The sequence below is a fragment of the Denticeps clupeoides genome, chromosome 1, assembly GCF_900700375.1.
Source record: "Denticeps clupeoides chromosome 1, fDenClu1.1, whole genome shotgun sequence".
Lineage (NCBI taxonomy): Eukaryota > Metazoa > Chordata > Actinopteri > Clupeiformes > Denticipitidae > Denticeps > Denticeps clupeoides.
The window spans coordinates 19,094,403-19,112,225 of NC_041707.1; the positions used below are offsets into that span (position 1 = coordinate 19,094,403).

Below are 17,823 nucleotides of genomic sequence, written 5' to 3' on the forward strand. Positions count from 1 at the left end.
AAAAGAACTCTTAAAATGAGACCATGTAGATCTACATCCGAGACTTTTATCCACAGCAGCTTCCATTGCAACATTTGACTCTGTGGATCAAATTTTCTACAAGGCTACTGTCACCCTAGAGGAGAAGCAAAATGGTGTGGGGCAAAATGAAAGATTGTAAGATTAATGAAGAGTGTCAGTGACCTTTTGAAAGCAAAAGGAATGACTAATTTAATGGTCCTTAAATGGTCCACGCCCCACAAGACAGCCAAATATGAAATAAATGAAATACATTTTTACATTATGTGAAATCAGTTCTTATCACTTATGAGTGGATAAAAAGAGGTCAAAACAATGCAATAAGTGACTGTCTTTGTGTATAGATACATGACTAAAATACAGAAATATGTACACGTGGAATTGTAACTAGCATATAGTATATATGTAATATATAGTAAGGGACAACATATGTATGTGTGTTGACACTCACACACACACACAAACACACACACAGACGCAGACACCTGGCTGATACGGAAAAATGGACTAATTTCCTAGCTCGCAGCACAAGTAGACCATCCCCACATGGCATGTTAAACAGCCACAACTGACAATTTCACTAGCTGTTTCCAAGGATCGTGGGCTCGCTGACATCATGATAATTCCACAAAAATGGACACTCTCTATAGGAGTCTGTGATGTCATATCCTGTTGGGAAGCAGCTGGCTGCTTTGATCTTGGGGCAGCACAGTATGGGGAAAGTGTGTGTGTGTTTGTGTGTGTTTTTCTGTGCTTTTTGAGTGTGAAACTTTTTCAGCTTCACGATTAAGCTGCCAAAATCCGCTTAGAGCAAACAATCAGACATATTGTAGGAAGCGGGTCTGAAGGTCACCTCAGACCTTATTGAACATTGGCCCATTCTGAGACACTACAGTGAAACGCATGCTGTGGCAGGATCACACACACTCACACAAAAACAGAAAGGTAAGTAAAACGATCGTTTGCTGTGTGAGGTCCTTCACTGAAGACAAGAAGACAACATGCCGTTCCTTGCTTCTCCACTGCAGCCACAACTGGAGAGCTGTCATTGTTCCAGCAGAGATTACTTTTCCTGCTCATCCTCACTTTCTTGTTCTCTTGCCTGGTCCTTGTCGTTACAGTAATTTAGTCCACATGCTCTTGAGACTTTGCAGATGTTGCCTCACCTCCCTTCACCACTTTCTTTAGTTTGTAGAATCCGATTATCTCTCTGCATTGGTATTGATTGAAACATTTTTTCCCCTTTTTTCATTTTTGATCTCTTTTGCCTGCAAGGGTCAGCATTTACGCTGATATTTATTCATATGATTTTGCAAACAGCCTAGAACTGTTCAGAGTCAAGACTGGTATAGTCCCAGCAAGTCTGCATTTGCAATGAACACAGTGAGGTGCCATTAAAAGTTACACCAGTCTTCCGGGTTCAGAAGTAATGAAAAGTCTATGCTCCCGGCAAGATTTGAACAAGCACATGTCCAGGTCATTTGGTTGTAGCTGAAGGGATTCCACACCGGAGGCCATGGGGGTGCACCTTAACTTTATTTGTTGCATTGGGATGTCTTACAGTGCGCAAACTAATCGGATCGAACAAGGGGGGCGTCAACACTTCCCGCTGCCTTGTGTTGAATGGGACAAAATAGTGCTGTTTTGTTCATTACAAGAGCTGAAGGATACAAGTAGAACCTTTACGAATATTCAAAGAATATTCTTTCCCCTAAGTTGCTGTAAAGATGAATTGGCCTACAATCGAGGTGGAAAACAAGTGACACGACTGCACATTATGATAATTTTTAATTCACATTTGCATTAAGATTCACTGTTAGTGTTGATCATGCCACATGAGGCTTTCTGTGTTTTAATAAAACAAAGTGTGATTCATATATTTACACTTGCTTTTGAAAATGGACAAATACTACCATTTTAAACAATATCATAATATATCATGGCCTATTATTGTAATTAACCGAATTAATTCTAAATCATTTATCACAACTAATGTATGTCATGCCACATGGCGTGAAGAGCGAGGTCATCATTACTGCCTTTTTGCTAATTAATGCCAAATTAGCTATGACCAAGAAATCCAGTGGTTGCTTGTTGGTTCTGGGATTCCTCTCCTTACTATTCCAGAATGATATTGCACTGCATCCAGATGTTAATGTTGCTGGTATTGCAAGCTTTGCAATGAGCATGGATAAAAATGAATTTTACACCTCGGCACCGAAGGGCAGATTAGTCTGTTTTGCTGGTCAAACTGTCATTTCCTGAAATAACAACAGGAAAATAAACAGGTTTTGCTGTTCTGTGTCCTGTGGCGACACAAGACCTCCGTGGTGGAAGTGTTAAGTCACGGTTTTATTTTTATAATGCGATGATGCTGAAAGGTCCACGCTAAGGCTGTAGACAGCCCGTCCCATTCAGCCACCGACTGTTGGGTGCAGTGCTCGGTGTGTGAGGTCACCCACTGGTCCCACGTCAGGCTTAAAAACTGCAGCGAGGCGAAAGACAACAAACCTCCCACCGTGTGCTGGTGGAGAACTCCATCACCCGGCTGTAGTCTTTTATTTAACTGTCCCGGGTGTAATCACACGGGAACGCTCCTCTTTATGCTGCCTCTCAGGAGATGAATGCAGTCCCACTTCCTGCTTCCTCTTCCTGTTTCTTTATTTGCTAATGAGAAGGGAAAGAAATGGGTGTGAGAGAGATTGGAAGATAGGTACGGGAGAGCAGTCTGTGTTCTCAGACTCATACATGTTTAATGAAGGCAGATTGCTGCCCCAGAGCAGTCCCCCCCCCCACATCCCTACAGGAGCCCCCCCGCAGACAGGAACAGATGCATTATATGCCCTCACTCAAAAAAAAAAATCCAATAAGTGCCTCCTCAGAGAGGCTAAGGACTGAGGCCGGGACAGATGGCGGGATGATGGTCAGATGGAAGGAAGGATGGGGAAGGAGAGGAAATTAAGAAGTTTGGGGGTGGGTACTAACGCTGCTGGACCGGAGAGATCACCGCCTCATGTCTGCTTGAGCTGATTCGCTGTGGTCACGATGGGACGGGGGGGTTGGTGGTGGTTGATGTGGCCGTGGCAGCTGGGGTCTAGGGTGGGTGGGGAGGAAGGGGATCATTAATTCAGATGGGGGATGAGGGGGTTATGGATTATAGGTGGACATTTGCCCTCTGAAATAAAAAAACAGGAACCGGCTTTCAGCAGAGAGAAGAGAGAAGAAGCAAGATGGTGAAGGGTGAAGAAGGGAACGACACAAATTACAGGGAAAGAAGCAGAATAAATTGGGAGGAGTTACGTTGTCTAAAGCCTGGCTGGACATCGGGTCAGGTGGTTCTCCTCGCGGTCTGAAATACAAAACCTGTTCCCTTGGCTGCAGAGGAAGGGCATGTCTTAGGAAAACAATGATGTCATACCTGAACTTTAGATCACACCTGACAAGCTGGGACTGGATGGACATGCAAGACTTTTAGCTGTTATCTGATCAAAGTTAAACCATCAAAACTCAAAGGTACCTGAGAGCCCAAATTGCTTGGCTATGATAGCATCTCAAATAATCTCTATTCTTTTTCAACTTTTTTTGAGTGCTTGCTCAAATGGAAGATTGAAATAAGATGTTTGCATGATTTCAGAGTTTGATGAATAAAAACATTATTTTTTACCTGGTTTGGTATTCATTTTAGACTGTTTCTTTTGATTTTTAACAATGTTAAAGGTTCATGGGGTTTAACATGAAAACATTTTTCATTGATTTATTTAATTGAATGTGTGCTTGTGTAGTAATTTGCATTCATATCTTAGTGTCAATCAAATGTCTTCACAAATATAGGAAAATATGAAATTTGAATAAGATCATCTTTATTCAAATTGGAATCCTTGTGCATGAACGTGCGCTGATGTGGAAGTGGGCTGGCTCATATCATGCCGCGTTGAAGAATATGAGTAGAGTGATTCATTTGAAAAGGGCAGTTGGATGGTCTGCTCACATTTCTCTGCTCGCTGCTTCACTTTGTTGAGTTTGGAATGCTAGACTGTTTTCTGTCAAAAGATGACTTTGGGGTGGTTTTTTTGGGAGGTTGTGGGGGGTTTACAAGGCAGGATGTTCTCGCCGAGGGGAGACACATGCATCTACACACAGACACACACACAAACTCTTAAGCCCCATCTGTGGTCCAGGCTGGTGGGCAGGATCCCTGGTTCCAACGCAAACACAGGGCTAACGTAACACTGAAACCGTGTCGGCATTTTGGGTGATGGAGTGTTGTGTTGAAATGAACTTGCTCTTGTTCCGAACCCCGTTTCCCAGTTTCCTCATCTCCTGTTCCTATTTTTTCTTTTCTTTTTTTTGGGGCCAGTCTGCTGTAAAGCCACATATGCTGCTCTACTCTGGTTATGGCATTCTGTTAAAAATTCCCTGCTCTCAAATTATGCAATTTTGAACAAGTTCCAAATCTGTGCTGGCTTTGAGTGTACCACCACTGAAGTCATGATGATGACGATGGTGGTGATGATGTCAGGATAGGTCATCATACTGATAAGTGGTAGCCAGTTCATCTCCTGGGACATGCTGATCAGGATATTTTTCTTCTAATCCACCCCGCTTCCAACTTCAAAACATAATTAAAGAAGTGTTGGGATGAAGACATTCTGGGTGCAGAACAAGGAGGAGGATGGGAAACTTGCTTCCAGGCCCATCCTGTTTAAATCTGGAGATACTGAACCATTTTGTACAACTGCACTTGGGAGCATGATGAAGTATATTGAATTATTTCTGAACTTTGTTCTTAGGTAGGATATATTTGTAGTCTCATGGTAGCTAATGTCAGATCTCATTTTCTGCAGAACTGTCATTTTAATAAAGCTAAATTTGTGAGAAGGCTAACAATACAAGCTGTTTCTATAGTAATCCATATTTGTATTTATTGATTATGAATTCAGCAGGCATACGTGCTATTACTGTTACAGATTGCTAAACCTGATTAATTTCATGCCACGATGTGCCCACTAGCTATGTTGCAAACGTACCCTCCCTGGCTGCCTTGTAGCTATTAAAGCCTTTTCATTGTTGGAAGTGGTTCACACCTATGAAATGGTGACGAAATACAGACAGTATGTGCAATGCTGAAGGGCTAAGCAGCGTTAAACTTTGGAGAGCTCTCACGTTCTCTGTTTTAATTGTTCAATCCATTGCATTCATTGCAATGATAGGATGTAACCAAGTTCATTCAATTCAAATAAAGTGACGTGAAGTGAACTGAAGTGATTATCATTGTGAAACACATGCACACAACGAAGTGTGTCCTCTGCATTTAACCATTACCCTTAGTGAGCAGTAGTGAGCCATGACAGGCGCCCGGGGAGCAGTGTGTGGGGACGGTGCTTTGCTCAGTGGCACCTTGACGGTTTGGGACTCGCAACCTTCGGATTGTGGATCTGTTTCCTTACCCGCTAGGCCATCCACTGCCCCCACTGCCCTCCGTCAAAGTGAGTTTGATGAAGGGCATTATTAGGAGGCTAGTGTAGGACACTACACTAGGGGTGGTAGTAGCCTAGTGGGTAAGACACTAGTGGGAAAGACATTCGCCTATGAACCAGAAGACCCTGGTTCAAATCCCACTTACTACCATTGTGTCCCTGAGTAAGTCATTTAACCCAAGTGTCCAGGCGGGACTGTCCCTGTAACTACTGATTGTAAGTCGCTCTGGATAAGGGCGTCTGATAAATGCTGTAAATGTAAATGTAAATATAAATGTAGGACCAATTTGACCATTGAACTACCGTCTACTTCCATCCAACTACTCTTCAGACCAAGCTTCAGTGTCTAAAGTAAGAGTGGCATAGCTGTTGGTTTAAGGCTAAAGCTATGGGAGAGTTAAATTACTTTTGCTCTCTGAAGGCATTCAATTTGAATTCAAGAGTGTCACGATCCGGTCCGAAATGGGGTTACCGGACCGAGTTTCATTATTGTCAAGTGAAATGTTCCCTAATCGTTTTCACATGTGTTAATTGTATAAAGCTGCCCTGTTCGTTTCTGTTCGCTGTCAGGTCTTTAATGTTATGTTCCGTGTTCACTAATGTCAACGTCTTGAATGTCTCCCCTGTCCTGTGTTCCACCATTAAACCCCAGTTTCGTGATGTCAACAAACACTTTTATTTTACAGTAAGCTAAACAGGTTAGTATTCTGCCATGGTGTATTAGTCCATTGTGAAAGGAGTATTCAGAAAATAAGAATATGATCTGAAGTTTACACTGGACGTAGTACTGGACATCTTCTCACCCTGCAGTCATGGGGCTGTCAGCTCTTCTGTGAATTGTAGTTTGAAGGATTTAAAAATCACTAAAGTAACCAACAGAGTGTGATTTTTTAAGACAGGCCTGGCAGACTGTGCATCTCCTTCATTTCACCCATTTCTCCCACTGCATCTTTAAGTCATTTGAATAGAGAGATGCATTATCCAGACAGGCATTGCTATGATCTTAATCTGGACAACATTATATCAAAGCATCCTCTTTTCAGCCTGCCAGTCGACCTTGTCCCAGTTTGAGTTTATGGTGGTGTGTTTAAGAAGATAACGTATTCTCCACCCAATATTAATCCTTTTGGCCAGTCGTGTCCATATGGATACCAGTAGTAATCCTGATTACAGAAATTCAGAGGCTTTTGAGGTCTGGTCTAGAGTGGGATGAAATATCCAGCCTTTGATGAAGAACTGATTGGAATGCCACTAGAAGGTTTTCTGGACACAGGTGGTGTCGAGTACAGCGAAAGAAAATGCCAAGCATTCTTTATTAATCCTGATCAACCTTGATTTCATTTTTTTTCTAATACTACATAATACTGTAAACTTGCTGTTCACCCCACTTGCAGCATCATTTGACTGATGTATTTGTTTATGCATTAAAAAAATCATTTCTTTCTTGTCTGTCCACTTGACCTCGCCTTCTCTTGTGTTGCACCACATGTGAGCTGTTTTGCAATTCAGTTAGCAAATTGTTCTCTCTTAATTGTGATCTCTTTGTATACTTTGATTTGAAAGAAATATTTATATAATTTTTATGTAGAAATCTGGAAAAAATATTATTTATATTATTATTTCTTCAATAAGCCAAAATGCTCACATGTCACGCCTCTTCTCACCTCTCTCCACTGGCACCCGGTAGCTGCTCGCATTGAGTTCAAATCCTTGATTCTTGCCTATAGGGCTGTAAATGGAAGTGCACCCTCTTATATCAATACACAACTAGCTAGCTTTACTCCTTTACTTCAGATCTACAAATGAAATGAGACTGAAAATTCCCTCATCACGGGGTCTCTGATCCCAATCAACTCTATTCTCCTTTGTTGTCCCTGGCTGGTGGAACAACTTGCCCTGTTCCATTCGACTACCCGAGACTATCACCACCTTTAAGAAGCAGTTGAAAACCCACTTGTTCAAAAAGTATTTCAGACGAGTCTAACACTAACACACACACATGCACACACACTGCACAAAAAAACATTTTTCTTCGTCTAGCACTTAACAATCTCCGAGCATGTTCTTTTCCTGACAAGTTAGGCCTTAGTTTTGTAAACTCAAAATTTATAGAAACAGAGAATTGCTGGTGTCTTCCTCTTGTAAGTCTCTTTGGATAAAAGCGTCTGCTAAGTAAAGTAAAGTAAAGTAAAGTAAATTTATATCAATGCCACCCCATCCTGTCACACTACAGGATACAGAAACGTGCAGAGCTCTTACATCAGTTATCACCCTTTGCAAGTATTTCTCCCCCTGCCTTCGTGCACTTGGGCTGTGAGGCTGTGTCTCTTGCGAGTCAGGGTCACGGGGTCGGCTGCTGTTTTGACAGGCATGCCTGGAATACCACAGGAGAGATGCTGGCCACTATGAGAGTGAGATGTTGGTTATTTTCTCACTTTATCTTGTCTTTTCTTTTTTTTTGCTCTTTAAATCCTATTTAGGTTTTAGCCTATATAGCTTGACATTTTCTTATCTTTTTCTTTCTTGATTGGTATTTCTTCTTTGCTGTCTAGTTTACATTTACATTTAAGGCATTTGGCAGAGGCCCTTATTCAGAGCGACTTACAACATGCTTTCATGTTACCATCAATGAAGTCATCGATTCTGGTTCACAAGGACCCCCGACTATGAATACAATCTTTTTATTCACTCTGTTGTAGTTTCTACTTTACTTTACTTGGCAGACACTTTTATCCAAAGTGACTTACAAGGAGTTTCTATACATAAGTCAGAGACAATAAGAAGGTCACAAGTTAATCTAAATATTCTCTAAAGAGGAAGGTCTTGAGCTGTCGTTTGAAGGTGCTCAGTGACTGAGCTGCTCTGACCTCAAGGGGAAGTTCATTCCACCACCGAGGGGCCAACATGGAGAAGAGTCTAGATGAATGTCTTCCTCGTACCTTCAGAGATGGAGGGACCAGGCGAGCAGTACTGGAGGCTTGGAGTATACGAGGTGCAGTGCGAGGTGTAATAAGGGCTGTGAGGTAGGATGGTGCTACTCCATGTTTGGCTTTGTAGGCCAGCATCAGTTTTTTTAATCTGATGCGTGCAGCTACTGGGAGCCAGTGGAGGGAACATAGCAGTGGGGTGGTCTTCGGAAGGTTGAAGATCAGTCGTGCTGCTGCATTTTGTATTAGTTGTAGAGGTCGGATGGTACTTAGAGGTAGAAGGGAGTTGCAGTAGTCCAGTCGTGAGATTACTAAGGACCGAACTAGTATCTGGGTGGCCTGTGTTTACAGATCAGGACGGATTCATCTGATATTGTAGAGAAGGAATCTACATGAGCGGGAAAGATTTCTGATGTGAGTCGAGAAGGAGAATTGGTTAGTTTGATTTCTCTTTATTTTTCAAATGATTGCTTTATTCTATATTGCTTTTTGGAATTATGTCTTTCCTATGATTTCTTGCTTGCGTGTTTTGTTTCAGCCTTGCAGTGTTACTTTTCTTACTGTTTTCTCCCTCCCTCTCTGAATTCACTGCTGGCTTTTGTTTCTTTTTCTTTCTTTGTGATTAATTTTTCCTCCTTTAATTTATTGCTTCTTTTCTATCTCAATCTCTTTGTGCTTCCAGCTTTGTGGAATCTGGCTGAAAAGTGTCTCTGACACTCTGCTGCACATTTTTCACCTTTGCACTGATTGACACAGCTGTAGCGGCTCAGTGCTACAGCGGGCGCGGCCCCCGGAGGTCACGTCCCACCCGATCTGCTGTTGTCAGCCTGCAGGCCCAGTTTTCGTCAGCGGGGTCAGCAACTCGAAGCCTGTTCCTCTTATCCTTTCTTCACTTCATCTCTCTGTTTTCTCTTCTTATCGCTGCCCTTGTCCCACTATTCCTCCTTTCTTCCTCGCTGGCTGAAAGCATGGGTTCCTGTGAACAATGCAGAATCAGGCCGTTGTGTGTGTTTTGTAGGAGCCGTGTTGACACTGGGGATTAGGTTTTTTTTTTGCGGGCCACAGACGCTGCCCACCTCAGGAACAAGAGCCATGTTGTGCACAAAACCTGAAAAATGTGCTTTTTAGCTCAATGAATCCTGCTTCGGGGGATGGGGAGGCAGCTTCTGGGGATGAATAATAGGTTACTTGTGACTTGGTTCTTGACGTGATGCATACCTCTCCGTGCTTCACATTGCCACTTCCACACACCCTTGTTTTGGTCTGTTAAACCCGCCCAGCTAGCCCTTTTAGGTGTTGTGAGTGGGTCTCTGTTTGACGTCCACTATCGACAGGCTTTATACGTCGGTAGATCGCACAGGTTGAGACTGGAGGATGATGCAGTCATGCAATGGCTGATTTAAAGCAGCAATGTTGACACCCCAGAGTATTTCATTCCAACTCCTCGTGTCAGCAGGCCCTCATTCCTTCATTACTGCAGAAGACACATCTGCAGTGTTGAAATCTGCTGAAACTAAATCCCACTTTGCGAATTAACTTCATTAGGAGGAAACTCTGGCCCTCAGCAACGCCCCACACAATGCTCTGTACGACTAATGATCCATCAACAAACACAGCACAAGTGCCAAACATTGTAGATCTGATAGCTGGGAATCAACCGCAGGGCCTTTTGCTTACGCACTCAAAAACATGGGCAAGTGTATTCCATTTCATTCCCGTCTGCTAAAAGCAGTTGCATTTTTGGTGAAGAAATTTCATGCCGTTTCATATCCTGGAGTTGATAAAGACCGCACGGCTGTTTCACTGGGGGGGGGGGGGGGGGGGGGGGGGGGGGGGGACGACACCCATGTGGTCCACTTCAGTCAAATTTTGTCCCATCTATCTCTCAGAATGCTGATGGCAGTAAACGTGTAGAAATGTTTGTTTTGTGCACGTACAGTGTGGGTTTACAGCACTGCTGAGAAACCTTTAATCACATGTTATTTGACTACTAAAATGTGGCATGGAGTCTGGCCTGCGGCCAATGTTGCCAGATCTCATGACAGAATTAAGCCAGTCTTTGTGTACTGAGCATATTGTCTTTTTAAATGTATTCCCAAAATACATTTTCTTGCAAACAACATAAAGTACATACCACTGTAATGCAATGGGTAGGACATTAGATTGTTGGTAATTTTTTCATTATCTCAATTAACTATAACATGTTTATAACATGTTGTATAGTCTATATCAGAGGTCAGCAACCTTTAACACTCAAAGAGCCTTTTGGAGCGAGTTTCTCCCACAAACGAGAAATCACCAGGGGCTGCAAATCCTTTTTGACATGTAGAAATGAAGATAAAACTACATATATTGTATTTTACTTTTATGCCTTTATGTAATCCGTTCGTTCGAAGCGATGCGCTGGAGGCTTTGTTCGGGGGGCATGAGCAAGATCGGGAAACGGGAAACCGTAACAGACAGAGGGTTTAATTTACACTAACCCCAGGGGCAAACAGGGTCAAAACCAGTGTAACAGTCCAAAAAATACGCAAGAATTACAGCACCATACAGAGGACTTCTGTTTTTGTCTGAGTTTCATTGCTGAGGGGTCTCGTGTACCTTCTTTTGAGTCTGAGGTCTGGTGGGAATCATTACAGTGGCATTTGTGATGCATAGAAATGCACCAGAAATGAATTAATACACTTAAATTATTATTTATTTTCTAAAGAGCCACATGCGGGGCCAAGGGTAAGTGACCCCAGGTCTATATAATGTAAAATTAGTTTGACCACAAGTAGACTTACCAAAGCCTCTGTGGAAGTATTTCGAGAATTACCATCTTGCTCTGCGCAATTTTTCGACAGTCTCAGTTATCGTGGAATAATTCGTGTTGTCCACTAGTAAATACGACCCTGGGGGAGCTGGCACGTTGCGTTTAAATGTGGCGGGACCTGGCAACAGAGGCTCCTCGCCGCATCCCGGCGTGCAGCGCCCTGCTTGCTGAGTTCCAGACCCCGCGGCGGATGGGAGAGGAGAGGAGAGGAGAGGAGAGGAGAGGGGCTTTCTGGGTGCCTTCAAGTACTGTTCATTACCCTGCGCGCACAGCGTCGTTTTCCCGTCTCTCCACCGGCACCCCACGCAAACAAAGAAACGAGCGAAAAGGAGAGAAAGAGGGAGGAGGGGAGAAAAGAGCCGCCCAACAGGATCGGGAGAGGGAGGGAGGGAGGGAGCGAGGGAGGAGGGAGGGAGAAGTGGAGAAAGTTTTAGAGGGAGAAGGAACGTCCGCCGGCGAAGCAGCTGGAGCTCGACCTGCGAATGAACACGCGTGTCCGTGTTGGGATTTAATGAAGACGCGCATGTCCCGCTGATCTGACCGGGATTCGATGCGTTTGGCTGCACGATGCGGAGCGACCCCGTCTTGTTCGCTTCCAGAGGTGAGTGTCTGCTGTCTGTCTGTCTGTCTGTCTGGTCTGCACCAGACCTGCGCTGACATGCCCACTGCTGCCCCTGTTTTATTAACCCCGCTTTCATGATCCTGCAATAAAAAGCTGGCTTATAATGAATCATAGGTAGCTGGATGGACAGACGCAGAACCTTCATGAGTCAGAACAAGTGTATTACAGCCTTATAAAGCACAGACATAGCAAGCAATGGAGTTAAAAAATGTGAATTATCAGAAGTCAAGCCCTGGGTGTAGCTGCCGCAACGCGATCCTGCGGCTGCTTACTGATGAATGGCTGATAATCCCAGTGATGAATTGCTCTGTGTTCTTGGTCGCTCCGTTCCGCTGGAGTCTGCTGCAGCAGGGCTTCCTGGGATGGCATTCTTGGAAAGCTGGCACGCGCGCCGCCCGCTTTGGCCTCCATGGTTCCTTTTATTCCTGCTGAGCTGTGTAACGTTAGACCTTTTTCCTCTGGCTTCGCTTTCTCAATGCCACACCGAATGCTAGTGCTAGGTTCTTTTTTGCATTTTAACACTGGATGCGTGTGCATTCAACCAGCTGGCTATTCAGTGTTTAATAGGGATCATGGGTACATTTTTCTGCTGCACTTAAGTAGGTGTCTGATAGACACTTTATTAACAAACATGTGCAGTGTTCTCTCAGGCAGTTGATTTGTTGGGTTGTCATTTGAGGTTTTGGGGAGCTACTGGTGTCTGCATTGAATTACACCATTTGAGAGTGTTTTGAACGTGTACTTTCCTTTTAGAACCCCCTAATCGGAGCCATAACCTGGTTAGTGTGTTGATGGTAAATGAGGATCTGCTGCTCCAGAAGCCGTAGTGGGTTGTTTCAAAGTTGATGGATGGTTCGATTAAAGCCTTTGTCTCAACACTTTGTATGAACACGGCTAGTAATAGAGCATTAGAGTGGCATATTACACATCATGTGATTGGATGATGCCAAGCTTATGTTTGCCAGGGTCTGACACACAGCCTTTGTTGGCCGTGGTGGTGAAACAGAGCTCCGCGGCAGCCAGGCCTGGAGTTGCCCTGGCACAGAGCAGGATTTCCCATTAGGGTTTTTGTCCCTCGTGTTGATTGGGTACCATTCATCACTGGGTCAGCGGCACTGTGGAAGTGTGAAAGTGTTTATAGGTGTTAAAATCTGTCCGTGCAAAACCCTGGTGGATGTGGCATTAATTGGTTTGTATGATGTGGGTGCTGCCTGCTCCCCGCCCTGTCTCCGTTTGCTTGGGGTACGCTCCGCAGGAGCCCCATCACTAAAGGCTTTTTAACTGCTGTCGCGTGTCAGAGAACCCCTATGAGACTTCCTCATCCTGAACCCATTGTGTGAAGCAGTAAAATCCAACCCAGGGTAAAGCTACACACATGCTGCACATGTATCTTTTCCATCTTTTTTCATCTCAAAGTTGAGCTCAATTACTGAGAATTTTCTGTTTCTAGTTAGAACTGTGGTATTATGAACTAGCTGGAGTTTACTCATGCACCTACTAGAACACCAAGACAGTAATATGTGGCAGTAATTTAACCTTGATGTAATAAAGGCATTGACGACCCTTTCTGCATCATGCATTGAGATGATATGTCTTATCTTTGCAATATTTCTAAGGTAAAAGAATGCTATCCTAGTGATATTATCTACGTGCAAATCAAATCTAATGACCCTAGACCCTTTATTTCTGTACTTGGTGAGATAGAAAGGCTATCCAGAGTTATGATGTAGTCAGACAGCTTACTTCTGGCGTGAGGCCCAAGTACAAGAGCTTCTGAGCTTATAAGGAAAATAGCAGCAGACCTAAGACGGAACCTTGTGGAACACCAAACTGTACTTTACTATGTGAAGACGATTCACCATTAATGTCCACAAACTGATACCGTTCAGTCAGATATGACCTGATGCAGGAGAGGGCTGTTCTCTTAATCCCCAAAACATAATTCTCTAACAGGTCAAGGAGAATAGTGTGTTCAATAGTGTCAAACGCTGCACTAAGTTCAAGCAGGATGAGCAGCGAGAGTCGGCCCTGATCAGAGGCCAACAGAAGGTCAATAACCACTTTAACCAGCGCTGTCTCAGTACTATGATGAGGTCTACATCACGATTGATGTACTTCATGAATGTTGTTGCTGTGTAGCTATGCACACAGCTGCTGGGCTAAACATTTTGATATAAATGGGAGGTTGGTCTATAATTCGAAAGCTCAGTTTTTTTAATCAGGGGTCTGATGACTGCTACCTTGAACGAACTTGGTATGTGGCTGGTGCTTAGCGACAAATTAATGTACTGCTGGGCGAGTGAATTAATCAGTGGTGATAAATCTGGTAGTATATTAATATACCTCTGTGCTATGCTTGATGTAATTGTACTTTTCATACCATAATATACACAATTTGAAGACATTGGGGTCTTCGTTACAGTATGGATTTACACCGTATCTTATACAAATAAATTCCTTAGATGCTTAGATCATTTTGCTGATCTAATGAGTTTTATTCTTCACAAAAACATTTAGAATAGATTTCATTACAATGGCTCTAACATTTAAGTCTCTGTGATGTTGGGCACTGTTGATGGTGGGTGTCCATGTGCTGACATAATTCTGTTTATGTTTATTGGGGTGACTGTTCACCTTCCATCTGTTAATTGGCTTTTGATCTGCTGAAGTTGGCATTGGCCTAAAGGGGACTGGGGTCTGGGGATTTAAGGATGGTACTGCAGACCACCCTAGGGTTGCCGGGGCGGAGTTGTCTTAGAGACAAAAATGAAAACAAGGTGTCATCTCTATGTCTTTGTGAAGTGTGACCTCGGGCCAATTGTTTTTATTTGTTATCTTTATGAGAGGAGAAGGGGCTGGAGGTTGGTTGATTTCTTTTCGTGAGCAGTGGGTTGGGGGTTCGTTCTTGGGTGAGGTCCTTCGGGCAAAAAGATCATCATCAAAGGCTGCCTGTCAGATGAGAGGGCCTGGGGGATCAGATAATCTGGCCCTGGTCCAGATGGGAAGCAGAGCCACTGAAGTTCTCCTTTCCTTCTGTCTCTTTTTTGCCATTTGTGGTCCTGTAGTGCTCTTTAGGCCCTGCCCCTCTCTGTGGATGAGTGGGATAGTGGTAGACTTGGCTTTTGGCCTGTCTTTCATCATGTGGTTCGGTGGGCTTCTGTTCCCATGGGCCGTTTTGGGCCTTGCAGACTTCATGCATATGGGTGTCATTTGAGTCTATCTGGGTGTCCTTTCTGAGACTTCTATTCAAAGCTCCTGTATTTTAAGCATTAAATATTAGGAATGGGATATTGCCAGACATGTTGACATGCTATAGGTTTAAGAAGTTGTGCACATATCCAGATATTATCTTTTTTATTGGCAATTCAGAATGTCTAAGCTCTTTTTCTTTCAGTTTTTAAGCGAAACAAATTCAAAGAATTCTCACATGCAATAATGTTATTGTCGAAGTAATTGTCGAAAATTGCCACTGCAAGTCACTAAGTGCATGGCATATGAATATCAAATGGAAGGTGTTATGGAATGTAAACCGGTGTAGGTAGGTGATTTTTGTGTCTGTATCAAACCCAAAATTCTGGACTTTAACATGGACTACAATTATCCCAAATCTTCCCTGTGGAAGTACAAAGTCAACACGCTTCATCCTACATACCCACACTGGGTCACAGGCACCATAGAGTCTCTCATATCTCCTGAGAGAGACTTTACTCCAGAAAGGGCACGGCACAAAACCGCAGCCCCCATTGCCGCCCCTGACCTCCTCCCCCCCGCTCCACCCCTCTCTTGCTCTCCTGCTCTATCCTCCATGTGGTTGCAAGGTTGACTCTCTGTAATTATATCCTTACTCTCACATTCACTGCCAGGCCACTCTAGAGACTCGACCACTCTCTCTCAGTGTCAAACATCCCCCTCTCTCTCTGATGAGGTTTTGGGGAGGGGATCTGTCAATGCCATGGTAGAGTGCGTCGTGAAGAGTCTACTCTGTTATTAGGTTAATAACAGAGTATTAGTCAGACTGGAGATGTGCAGTATGCAATGTGGGGGCCTTTGCATTCCTGCTGGTGCTTCAGTTCCCTGATGGGGATCTGCTGGGATTGAACACCTGCTGAAAACTCTTTACTTTACATTCTTTACAAACCCATGAATGAGTAACGGCGATGGGAATATTTCACCTGTAGTGTATGTCAACTGCAATTCTGTTAATATTTGTGTTATTAGCGAGGCACACAAGATGAACTGAATTTATGTGTTCCTGCATGATTTTCTTACAAGGTGGATCCATGTTGAAATTGACCCTAGACACCTAACATGTATCTGTAACCATTTTACACTTGACACAACTATGAATAATACATTGTGAGAACTTTGAGATCATAAGAGAGAACATAATGTATTTTGTGAAGAGTCTACATTTTTTTATATTATTTTTGACTCTTGGTTCAACCTAAAAATGTGTGTGTGTGTGTGTGTGTGTGTGTGTGTGTGTGTATATATATATATATATCATGAGAAAAGTGCCTGTGATACAGTCCACTCAGAGATGGTCTAAGACAAGCCCAACTTTGATTCAACCACCCACCTGTATCTACAGCTAATCCACATCTGGGTGTGTAACCCCTGTGCTCTTCAACTGCCACTCACGTCTGAGCATCATGCTGAGAGCAGTGCATGGTGTGAATCAAAAGCAAGAAAAAAAGTCTCCTGAATGTCCTTGTTCATCAGGTCTGGTCATATCCCTCGTCTGAGTGTGGGGATAAAGAAGATCGAGGGAGTGAGGGACATGGAGAACTTGATAGAGGTGGAACCGGGACAGATATCGGTTAGTGCCCAGCACTGAAGTAGATGCAGAACAGAAGAACTTCTGAACTTCCTGGAAGTGTGTATAAGTTTGTGTGTGTTTACATGCGTTTTTGTGTATCAGTACTGTGACGTTTGGAAGCAGACCAGATTCTGCTGGTCATGTGAACTTGGTTGAAAGGGCTTTGGTTTGTTTTGGCAAGTATATGTGCATGTGGGGTGTGTTTGTGAGTGTGTGTTAGGTGATGCATTTGCATCTTTTCGCCTTTTTTTTCTCTCTCTCACTCACCCCTAAGGGCTTCATGTGGGTGGTCTTTTCTAGTCCTGTTCTACATGGCAATTTTTTTTTCATCCCTCATTCTTTCCGCACCTCCATCTTTCATCCTGCCATCATTTCATTCCGGATGAGATTTTCTGAGCCTGTGTTTTGGTTGCGCTCTGTTCTGTCAGGGGTGCAGTGCATGCAGTGAGTATCAGCTGTTTGCCACTCAAAATGGAACAAACGGTTTTATTAATAAATACTAATTACTGTTATCCAGTAACATGAAATGTAAGTTGTATGGCAACATGGCCCTTGGCAACCATGTGGAAGTGGGCAACATTTTTGTGACCTGGCTGTGCCCTGTTGTCTCAATGACATAAGCACTGTAAGCAAAAATGTTCACTAGATTTTTATTTATTTTTTATTGCTGAACAATGCCAAACTGCAACTTGCTTTGCAAGTTTTTTTGTGACTTGAATGTGTGTAACTACTATTAATATAATATGCAAGCTTCTAAAGTTAGCTACTAATGTTATAGGTGAAAGAATGAAAACAAGATTGGAATCAATCATATCGAATTACTAGATTTAGTATTCCCAAATCTAATTACTTAGAAACTAAATGCAACTATATGGTTGCCACTATATGGTTGGGTATGTTTGGGTTCATAAATTAAGTGCACAAACTATACTAAATTTAAAATACTAAAATAGATGCACACACGTGTACCAACAACATGGCTCAGCATCGGCCGTGTAATCACACATGTGCATTTTGTATCACTTTATTTGTGGAAAGGGGTCTTTAGTTGGCCAAAGCTGTAATTCAGTGCTGATAGACCCTAAAACCTGACCAGGTGTTCTGCCAAACCCTCTCTGCCCGAAGTTCTTTTGTTGTCGATGGTC

The 17,823-nt window shown here is 43.2% G+C and overlaps 1 protein-coding gene across 4 annotated transcripts in view; it reads left to right on the forward strand.

Moving 5' to 3' along the window:
• Positions 1–17,823, forward strand: part of afap1 (actin filament associated protein 1) — a 53,033-nt gene that overhangs the window by 10,331 nt on the left and 24,879 nt on the right. For 2 of the 4 annotated variants that reach the window (XM_029001674.1, XM_029001701.1), the window contains exon 1: positions 11,667–11,838. The exons of 1 other annotated variant lie outside the window; for it this stretch is intronic. In XM_029001674.1, the coding sequence (XP_028857507.1) occupies positions 11,805–11,838 (34 nt within the window). In that variant the 5' untranslated portion in view covers positions 11,667–11,804. Of the gene's footprint in view, positions 1–913; positions 964–11,666; positions 11,839–17,823 lie in introns of those variants that run through there. One more of the 4 variants, XM_029001691.1, reaches the window with a different exon arrangement.